This window comes from Molothrus aeneus, chromosome 23 (genome assembly GCF_037042795.1).
Source record: "Molothrus aeneus isolate 106 chromosome 23, BPBGC_Maene_1.0, whole genome shotgun sequence".
Classification (NCBI taxonomy): domain Eukaryota; kingdom Metazoa; phylum Chordata; class Aves; order Passeriformes; family Icteridae; genus Molothrus; species Molothrus aeneus.
Window position 1 is genome coordinate 4,041,103 of NC_089668.1, and position 10,701 is coordinate 4,051,803.

At 52.0% G+C, this 10,701-nt stretch overlaps 1 protein-coding gene across 1 annotated transcript; it reads right to left on the reverse strand.

Annotated features, from left to right (window-relative positions):
- Window positions 1-881: 881 nt before the first annotated feature.
- Window positions 882-7,398, reverse strand: SF3A3 (splicing factor 3a subunit 3). Its single transcript, XM_066564709.1, has 17 exons — window positions 7,261-7,398; window positions 7,131-7,178; window positions 6,947-6,999; window positions 6,458-6,563; window positions 5,984-6,056; window positions 5,548-5,639; window positions 5,340-5,422; window positions 4,862-5,000; window positions 4,473-4,541; window positions 3,946-4,013; window positions 3,499-3,606; window positions 3,233-3,302; window positions 2,629-2,793; window positions 2,406-2,516; window positions 1,864-1,954; window positions 1,497-1,552; window positions 882-1,160 (listed from the first exon to the last, which is right to left on the reverse strand). Exons 1-17 carry the CDS (start codon window positions 7,354-7,356, stop codon window positions 1,083-1,085), a joined length of 1,506 nt encoding a protein of 501 aa, XP_066420806.1. The 5' UTR covers window positions 7,357-7,398; the 3' UTR covers window positions 882-1,082.
- Between the last annotated feature and the right edge of the window lie 3,303 nt (window positions 7,399-10,701).

Consider the following 10,701-nt stretch of genomic DNA (forward strand, 5'->3'; position numbering starts at 1 on the left):
GCACTGACTCACCTGTCTGCTGCTCCTGAAGGCCCAGCACAGCTGCAGGCACTGCCAGCACTGGAGAACCTCTGAGCAGCTGCTGTGGCACAGCCCCACCCCTGCCAGCCTGCCCCCAGGGAAGGGTCACATGCAGCTCCACAGGGGCAGAGACAAACCTGCACAGCAGTGGGGAAAGGGCTCGTGAGGTGGACATGTCACACAAAGGGCTCGTGAGGTGGACATGTCACACAAAGGGCTTGTGAGGCTGGACATGTCACACAAGCCACCTCTGCACTCACAGGGGACTGGGGGACACAAGTGCCACTGCCACACCTGATGTGTGTGAGTGGCCTCTGCACAATGGAGCTGCAATTCTTGAGGCATCATGGGGTAGGTACAGACACCTCCAAGTGTGACACCACGGGCCAAGGATGCTCCTGAAGCCACAACAGGCACCTCTGAACACAGTCCCTGTTCCCATCTCCATCCTCCTGCACCACAGATGGATCTGCACACAAATGACCTACCAGGTCATTCAAGCCAACAGCAGTGCCACAGAAACCACCCAGAGCCAATCTTGAAGCTCAGTTGACAGTTCTCTGAAAAAAACAATGGCCAAAGCTCCCCAGGGAGACAAACCCAAGGTAAAAACAGTTCTGTAAGCCAGGTGAGCTTGTTTTTTAAAGAAGACCACAAGTTCACACCAAGATCTAGAAATAGGACCAGTACCTGTCAGCACACAGTGTCCATGTGCTTCAGAGTCAACCTCATCATGAACATTTCCAGCAGAGTGGAAATGAGAGAAGGAATTTTCTGACAGCCGTGTAAAAAGCATTTTAAACACACTGTAATCAAAACTCTTCCTTCCAGTATACGAAAGAAGACAAGACTCTCAGCACTTCCTAAATTACAATGACTTTATTTTTCAAGGTATTTTTTAATATAAAACAATGTCACAAGTCTAAGGGGCTTACTAGAAAGTGACTCTATAAAGTATTTTTGAAATCTATATTCATGCACATACAAAATGCAGACAATGAAGAAGTCAAAGCTGCTGCCAGATCCACTCTAGAGATGTGGGATCCTTCACCTGGAGACAGCTACAGCAGCCCTTGGCGCTTCAGGTCTTCGTAGGTCTTTTTATTCACCACATTCCCACTGGAATCCTCATATTCCTCCTGGAACAGAACCAACAGTTTAGAGACAGCACTCACATCTTAGCTCCAAGAGCAGCCACTGAACATCATGAGCAGCCTGCCAGAACTTCTGTGCAGGAAGGCAGGCAGTGGATCTGCCAGCAGGTGCTGGGAGAAGAGCTCAGCCAGGGCCAGAGTCATTAGAGGTTGTACTACAGATTTTACTTCCCACTTTTGCCCTGCACCCTGTTGAAAAATGGCTTTGGAACAGAAGTTTAGGAAAAGGCACCAGTGTAAATGAGGACACTGCTCACACCCAGGAACAAGGGGTTCACATGGACACAGGAGGGGAGACACTGAATGCTCCTCACTGCTCACCTCTGTATCAGGCTGCCACCTCTCTGAAGCCTTCTGCTGTTTCAGCTTTGCCCACACTGCAAACACAAAGTCAAACAGGATCTGTCACTTCCCTCGAGATACTGGTTTCTAAATAATATACACTCGAGCTTTTTTCCCTCCCTTTTAAATCCAGAAATGTATCTAACATCCATTACAAAGGATGGATGTTATCATCCATCATTCCACTGTACTATCATTCCACTGTGCTTACTGAAAGGCACTGGGCTGCAGCAAACAAAAACCCCAATGGATTTTTGGGATGGGACATGAGACCAAGGTCCAAAGCCACTCCTTCAGAAAAGGTGGTGCTCTTTAACATGTTCCCTACCCTGCCATCACTACTTACACGAGACTGCATCCTCAATCTGTGTGACATTGGCAAAGTGTGCTGTGTTGGGAATGCCCAGGCACCGCATCCCGTGGGCATGTCTCCACTCCTGGGGGAAGGGATGAGATCAGTGTGAGAGGCAACACCACGAGACATTAACATCTGAACAGGGTGCAAGACATGCTAGCACAGTACAAATCCACCAGTCTTCTTTAAAAACGTTATTTTCTTGTCCTGCCGACAGTAACACCACACCAGCCATCAACAGCCACAGTGCACCCTTCAGACCTGAGCACTGGCTGTTCAAATGGGCAGGGATGGCAGCAAAAGTGATCTCTGTATGCCTAACACCATCTCTGGGTCCTGTTGCATGGCCCTGCAGCAGACCCACATGGCAAAAATGCTGCTCAGGGACCCCAAGGACTCAGCAGTGACTCATTACAATGACTGAATGAATGAATGAATGAATGAATGAATGAATGAATGAATGAATGAATGAATGAATGAATGAATGAATGAATGAATGCAGCAGGGCTGTTCCTGCAGTGGGTGTCACTTACTGCAAAGTGCCTCTGGAAAGCCTTGGGCCCTCGGTAGGTGTAGTTACCACAAATCTCACAGTTGTAGTTGATGTTCAGACCATGGAGTTTATACAGCCAGTATGGGATGGGCTGGAGCAAGGAGACAGCAGGATTAGGTCACATGGCAAAGAAACTCAAACAGAGAAGCAGCGTGGAGTCAGTGACCTGTCCCACTTCTCCAGGCCTGCTAAGTCTCAGTTACCTTCCCATCCCAACCAAGAGGCAGATTTTTAGGGTTATAAATGATTTCATTTTCTTCATCTTCACTCTCACTCTCACTGATCTGCTCTTCCTCCTCCTCCTCCCTCTCCTCCCCTGTCCGTGCCTGCTTGCGCTGCACGTTCTCGTGGGTGAGGTGTCTTTGCTCCTGGAGGGAGAGAAAGGAAGGGATTGTCCCCACACCACTGCAGCAAAAAGTCAGGCAAAAAGTCACTCTTGTAGCCAAAAACTCCCTCAGTGCACAGAGGGAGGAAACAGAAGACCAATGTGAAGCAGAGAACTCCCCCCTTAGAGAGCCAAACAGTTTTTAGTACCCTGACATTTCCTATTTGTAAAGAATGATACCTTGTATCACCTATTAGCACCTCCAATGTTACCACAGCAGCAGCCATCCCCCTGAAAACAATCCCCCAAAACTGAAAGCAAGGAGCAAGGCAGATCAAAGTAAAGGTTTGCAGTGCTGTATGACTTATGCACAAAACAGATGTGGTGCAGCACACTGATGTGATGCTACCTATGAAAGCACTAGGACAACATTCCAGTCACTATCTGACAGCTCTGAAATAAAAACAAAATAAAATCCTTACCCCAAGAACTTCCACATACTCATAAATCTGAGCTTCAAGGAAAGCTAGATCTTTATTTCTTTCAGTGTCTCTGAAAGAGATGAGGTATCTTCATTAAACACAAGTTCAGCTCTGGTACCTTCTGTTTGGTTCAGCACTATTTGGTTCGACATGAAAAGCTTTTAACACTCCAGAATCTCTAATTATACAGGAGTGGTGATTACAGAACACTCCTCATCCAAGAGAAGAGAACATTGCCAGCCTCAGAATGACCTCTGAGAACTCACCTTTTGCTTCCTTTTGTCTTTGGATTCTTAGCAAACAAGGAAGGATCAAGTGCTTCCAGGGATTTGCCTTTAGTGCTAAAGAGCCTCTGAGCACGCTCCTCCAGAGTCCTGCAGAGAAGCAGGGAAGGGATGAGTCTAGATTGCAGTTTTACATTTCCTGAGAACTGTCTGAATTCATGCAATAAAAATCCAAATGTAGCCTTTAGGAAACCAGGAGATTCCTTTTATCTTTGTCTTCCTTCCTCAAGTCAAAGTTTACTGTACCAGAGACTGTACAGGAGCAGCTCAGAGCAGCAAATCCTGCTGCTTGGTTCTTAATGTTTTATCTTTCAAACATCTCTAAGGTAATTCTAGTACAACAGAGATAACCACACAAGTATCCCAGACAGAAATGTGACACAGGAACACCTCAGAAACTGAAAGGAACTCTACAAAATTGCACCTTACCCACCACACTTCAGCCCCAGAGCCAGCAAAGCTGATTTTAACCTGTCCAGTCCCAGGGAGGCCAATTCCTGTTCAATTAAATAAACCACAGTAAGAGACAAGCTGTTCAACACATACAATATGGATATAGCCCACTTTAGCTTATTATATATAGCTAAATATAGCTATTAAATATATCTTATTAAATATGGCTAAATATAGCTATTAAATATAGCTTATTAAATATAGCTAAATAGAGCTATTAGCTTATTAATGAAGAAAAAACCCTGATGAATAGTATTTAAGAAAGGACTATCAACACTGTACCCCTACTCCCAGGAAAACGAGCAATGTGACAAAATCTAACCAGATCTTTCAAGTTACACCCCACAATGGGAGAAATCACATCATCAGCACCATCAAAGTTTTACCCAGGAAGCACAGAGCCAAGGACAAAAACACAGCTCTAAAAGTACACAAAAAACCCAAATTACTGAACTTCCACCTGCTCAAAATGTGTCAGTAAGTGCAGAGCACTGGAAAATTACCTCCCAGGAGGAGAAGGCCGAGAGGTCCAGGTGGGCACCAGCATGGGTGAGGGCACTGCTGGTCTCTTTCTGCCAAAAAAAAGCCACATGCAAGAGCTGCACAACAAATTACAACACTTCTGGCCATAGAACATTTTAATCTCAAGAAAAGCAGTTTATTTCACAGAGAAAGATCCTCTTACTAAACTGAAAATGGAGCAATAGTAAAGATGGAAGAGAAATCAATCTGAAACAATGCTCGTTTTAAACCAGTTAGGCTGGGGTTCAAATTCAGGCCAGTATGAATTTACACACAGAGCTGCAGCCCTCACTGTCTTGGTCAGCCCAGCACAAATGACTCCCACAACCCCCTCCCAAGCACAGAACATCAGCCAGGCCCAGGTGCTCACCGGCCAGCCCGGGAATGTGCCGTTCTCCCACTTCTTCTCAAACTCCGTCTGAATTTTCCCAAAAAGTTCATTCTGGTCCAGTAATGGCTTCACTCGATCTGTGTAATCCTGCAGGTACTCAAGGAGCATTTCCAGGTACCTGGCAGGGGAATCATGAGCACAGGTAATTCACTGTCACCCTCTCACCACATCTTTGCACAGGCACCACCCTTCAGTGCTGCAGAGGGACGTGACCAAGGTCAGGGCAGTTTTCCACACAGGATTTTCTTGACAAAACAGTTCCAAGGGTATATTAAAGCTCTTCCTCTGAGCTGAGTGGGGCTCTCCACATCTCTGCTGCACTGCAAGTTTGCTTGGGGCTCAGACACATGCTTGAGCTCAGGAACTCAATTTATGTGAGTTAAGTTTGACTGTTAATGATAATCTCTGGACACTTCAGAAGCAAATTCCTTCTCACCAGGCAGGCAAACAGGCTCACCTCTTATATTCAGCATTTTTCCTCTCCTTGGGAATATCGAAGAGTTGGTCAAATGTGGATAAGTAAGTGATATAATCCAATTTCTAAGAACAGGAAGTCTGAGTCAGAGTTCATACACGGCCAAATTAACATCCAGCTCCCAGAAAAGAGGAGCCCCAGCCTGTGCAGGGCCTGGAGATCCCTGGGCCCACACACAGCAGCCACTCACCTCTGATGATTTCAGGTTAATGTACTTGAGGTAACAATCATGCAAATCCAAGTATCGTCCATACCCTTCCTCATCTGTGAACTCCACCAGATCTGAAGGAAAGATCATGAAAAGCTTTATTATGAGCTTATTTTTCCCTACTTATTATACAACTGTTTTTGAACTGGAAAAGGATCAGCTGTGAAGTCATTTCTTCTTAAGGAAGGGGCTACAATGCCTCTGACACTCATTGAGCAGCCCCAGCTGCAAGCACCAGAACATTCCTCAGGAACAGCAGCCTCACTGGGGAACATTCCATAAACTGCAGTTCAGAAGCATTTAGACAGGAGAATTTTCAGAATTCGTTTAGTGAAAGGGAGGTGAGGCCCTGAAACACACAAACCAGATCAACCAACCTATTAAATAATGCCAGAGCTGGAGCAAACTACAAACTTACTCTGAGCTTCTTCACTGGGGTTGTCTCTGGCCTTCAGCAGCTCCTCAAACTCCACTGACATAGGAACACAGATCTGCAAGGCACACAGTGATTTACTTCAGCTCCTGTCCCAGAATAACTAATATAAAATCACACAAGATGGCAAATAATGAAAATGCAAACAGAAAAGAGACTCAAAGCTTTGTCAGCTTTGTCACCTTTCTTTCTGCACAAAGGCAAAAGTGTGGCTTTAGCCAACACGAGAAAGGTGAGATCTGATCCCAGCTCAGCTGAACATCCCTGTTCTAGCAGGGAACAGGGTGAGTGTCCTGCACTGCTCCCTCACATGCTCCTGCCCCTGAGCAGCTATGCTCAGTGTTCTCAGTACTTGTGTGTAAATGCAATAAACTGGGGAAACAAAAGCTCTGTTTCTTGTAGGGATGAGACCCAACAGAGCACATCTCACCTGTTCCTATGGACCAGGTATCAACTCACCTCATTTGGGTGCTTCCGGTGAAATTCCTTAATTTGCTTCAGTCTGTTGTAAAACTCTGCAAATTCATTGGGCCCGGATATGGCACTGAGTTCTTCCTTACGCAGGCTGTGAGTTCATGGACAGCAACAGATTGAAGGGAAGGGAAGGGAAGGGTGACACTGACACAGCCTTAGTCCAGGTCTGTGCTGCAGTGTTTGACTGCAAACCTTCGAGCCATGGGGACCTCCCAGCCCAGTGGGCTCAGGGCAACATCCCCCTGCACAGGCTGCAGCCCCTGACAAACCCCCGGAGCAGCCAGGGCCTCCCCACGACACAACACAACACAACAAAACGTGTCCATCCAGCACGGATGCTTCCCGTGTGCCCTCCGGTCCTGCCCTGCATTTAGTCGCCACATCTCCATTCGCGTGTCACCCTCGAGACACTCACACTGACTTCAAACAGCAGGACACGCTCGGGCACACGAGGCACACCCCGGGCACACTCACCCGTCCTTGTCGTCGTACAGGTCCCGCAGGTTGCCGCTCACCTCCATGTACCTCTGCGGAACAAAGGAGAGGCCCGAGCGCCGCCGAGCCCGTTACCGGGACAGGCCCCGCTGGCTCCAGGCAGCCCGGCCCGCCTCGCCCGCGGCCCCAGCCCCGCTCCCGGCCCCAGCCCCGGAGCACTCACGTCCTGCATAGCCCGGGTGCGATGGTCCGAGTTGATCTGGTCACGGAGCTGCGGGCAGAGCAGAGCAGAGCAGAGCGGTGAGCGCGGGCCCCGGCGGCGCCTCCCGCCCCCCTCAAGGCCCCGGGCGCACCGTGGACTTCTTGGTGAGCATCTCCTTCACCATCACGTCCATGAGCCGCTCCCGCTCCTCATGGTACCGCCGCTGCTGCTCCAGGATCGTCTCCATCCCGCGCACGGCTCCCGCTACCGCCGGAAGGCCCCGGTGAGGCCCCGGTGTATGCGCGGGCAGGTTCCGGTTCCGGGGCGCGGCGCGGTGCCCCCGGCCGGCCGGCAGGAGGCGGCTGCGGCCCGGCCGGGCCCCTCACAGCGCGGGGCCGCGTCCCAGAGCCGTGTGCGAGAGCCGTGTGCGAGAGCGGTGTGCGAGGGCGGTGTGCGAGCACGGAGCGGTGTCGGACCGCGGTGTCCGAGGGAGGCCCGCGTCCGACCACAGTGTCCGAGCACGGAGCAGTGTCCGAGCACCGGGCCGTGTCCGAGAACCGAGCCATGTCCGAGCCTGGGGCCGTGTCCGAGCAAGTGGCCATGTCCCAGCACGGTGTCCGAGCGCAATGTCCGAGCGCCGGGCCGTGTCCGAGGACGGTGTCCGAACACGGGGCCCGTGTCCCAGCACGGTGTCAGAGCGTGGTGTCCGAGCACGGGGCCGTGTCCAAGCACGGTGTCCCAGCACGGGGCCGTGTCCCAGCACGGTGTCCCAGCACGGGGCCGTGTCCAAGCACGATGTCCGAGCACGGGGCCGTGTCCAAGCACGATGTCCGAGCACGGGGCCGTGTCCCAGCACGGTGTCCCAGCACGGTGTCAGAGCGCGGTGTCCGAGCACCGGGCCGTGTCCCAGCGCGGTGTCCGAGCACGGGGCCGTGTCCCAGCACGGTGCTTGGGGCGCTGAGTGGTCCCTGGTGCCGGTTTGGATTTGGGGCTGCCCCAGCCCGGAGGCCTCTCGGGTTGCCCGGCCGCAGCAGCGTTGCTCGGTGCCGAGCCGGACCTTGCCGAGCCAGGCCGGGCCAGGCTGTGCGGGGCGCGCCCGCAGCTCCCCGGGTCCGGTGCCTCGGTGCCCGGCAGCGCAGATTTTGCTTTCAGCCCCACGATCGCGGTGCGAATCCTCCCACAGACACCCCATTTGGGCTTCAAGTGCCTTCTTCAGATCCACCCTAAATCCAAGGGTGCCTTGCCCCAACACTGCTGAATGCAAAGCTGTAATTACGTTTTGACTCATTGTATGTGAATGGATTATTCTTAATATTCTGCCCTGCACGATAAATTACTCTAAGCCAAAAGCAAGAAAAAAAATTGTTTTAATTAATGGCAGACAAAGACGATCCTTCACTGAGGAGAGGATGGTGCTGCAGGTATGAATATTGCCTTTAATTATTCCCTTGCATTATAGGTTGCCCCAAAGTATATAACTTTTCTTCATGAATGCCTGCCTAAAAATAAAAACAGAGATATGATTCTGAACTTAGCGTTCTTCCATTTCTCTTTGCATGAAACTTCATCTCTGGAAAGGGAAGGAGTTGAAATCCAGCAATGTCCATCCAGCCACATGGCCTCCTTTTTTTGGGCTGCTGGCTTTAGGGGCATCGAGGTGGGACAAGACCAGCCCTTGCATGCCCACCCTCCTGCTCACCCTACAGGTGGGAGGAGGTGGGAGAAAGTTGCCCCAAGAGATGCTGTTTCATTTCAGGGCAGCAGTGCAGCCTGTCAGGGGCTGGGAGCTGAAATGCAGAGAGCCACAGAATATCCTGAACCGGAAGGGACACATGAGGATCATCAAAATCCAGCTCCTGGCCCTGCACACAACTCCCCAGGCAGTGGCTTGAACCTGGCTCTGCCCATTAGGGCTGCAAGCGCTGTCCCTGATCCACAGTGGTGCAGGAAGGCACAATCTGGGCAGATTTGGTCAGTGCCAGGATCTCTTTCTACCCCTGCAGTGCTGCCCCACTCCCACCTCCTGCCCCAGCACAGCAGCCCTGGCCTGACCCCCCTCACACTGCTCCTTGTGCTTAATAAAATTTCCATGACTGTTTCAGACCCACACTGCAGAGTCTCGGGGGATGTTTGTGCATGACATCACCCTCCCCCTCCTGTAAATCAGGCACTGGGCCATGTTCAGCCATGACCCATTCATGACAGGGATAAAATCCAGATGTTCCAGTGCTACGTGCAGCTGGGTCATTTCCTTTTTTGGCTAAAAACGTGAGGCTCTGGAGGCTGACTGAAAGAGGAGCCTGGGGGCCCCTTGTACAAAACCTTCTGCGGTTAATCCCTGGAAACAGCACTGCAGAAAGCCCAGCTTGTGCTGCTGCTGCTGCTGCTGGAGGACAGGCTCAGCTGGGAACCTCTGGGCTGGAGCTGCTCACTCACCCTCCAAGGCCCAGCACAGCACCAGAGCTCAGCCCAGGTCACAGGGCAGCAGCAGCAACAAAAATGGTGCTAGAGCTCCATCAGCCAGCAGAGCAGAGCCTTTGAAGGAGCCAGGAATGTGCACACACCAGTGCCATGGTCCTACAGAGCCACCCCATGGGCTGTGCCCATCCTGCCACCAGAGCAGCACCCACGGGAGCCCAGCCTCTGTGCTGGGAGGGCTGGAGCAGGCAAGTCCAGAGCAAGTCACGGCAGCTGTTGGTAAATGTAAAGGATCTGTGGAAAATAGTTTCATATGTTAGGGAATACATGGCTCCCTGACTGTTAAACATGAGTAAAGAGCATGCAGCACTCAGGGAAGGCTGCCAAGAGAGACCACGGATATCCTGGCTGGAGGCTGCAGCAACATCTACCCGAGGAGTGCCCTTGGAATGTGGTGGTGTGGGCAGGCAGGGCACAGTGCAGGGCAGGGAGGCAGGCAGGGCACGCTGCAGCGCAGGGAGGCAGAGCACAGGGCAGGGCAGGGAGGCAGGCAGGGCACAGGGCAGGGTCAGCAGGGAGGGCACAGTGCAGGGCAGGAAGGCAGAGCACAGTGCAGGGTCAGCAGGGAGGGCACAGTGCAGGGTCAGCAGGCAGGGTACACTGCAGGGCAGGGAGGCAGTGCTCACTGCAGGGTCAGCAGGCAGGGCACAGTGCAGGGCAGGAAGGCAGGGCACAGGGAAGGGTCAGCAGGCAGGGTACACTGCAGGGCAGGGAGGGCACAGTGCAGGGCAGGGAGCTCTGCACAGCAGGGCTGGGTCGGTACCACAGCCATCCCCACAGTCCCACAGCCAGCCTGCAAGCACAGAGCAGCACCCCACATCCTGCTGGGGCCTGTCCTGCAGAACTGCCTGCCTGGACAGACAGCAGGCACGGACAGATGGACACCCCCAGCCCCAGGAGGGCACTGCAGTCACCCAGCAGGAGGAGGGAGATGCTGTTGCTGTGTCACACCCACAACCACAAGGCTGATGGTGCTTTGGGAAGGCAGGCACGAGCACTATGGAGGTTGCCTGTCCCCAGAATGGGATCAGGGGTGAGGCAAGGCTGAGCAGAGCCCAGCACCCACTCAGCACTCTGCCCTGTGCCTGCTGTTCAAGAGACACAGAAGAGAAAG

What these genes read in the sequence shown, in the direction of transcription:
- SF3A3 (XM_066564709.1), bottom strand. Translation starts at nt 7,356, where the DNA reads ATGGAGACGATCCTGGAGCAGCAGCGGCGGTACCATGAGGAGCGGGAG. An exon ending in ACCGGAAGCACCCAAATGAG is followed by an intron (nt 6,057 to 6,457) that starts GTGAGTTGATAC and finishes TGTGCCTTGCAG; the next exon opens with ATCTGTGTTCCTATGTCAGT. An exon ending in GATTGAGGATGCAGTCTCGT is followed by an intron (nt 1,553 to 1,863) that starts GTAAGTAGTGAT and finishes TTGTGTTTGCAG; the next exon opens with TGTGGGCAAAGCTGAAACAG.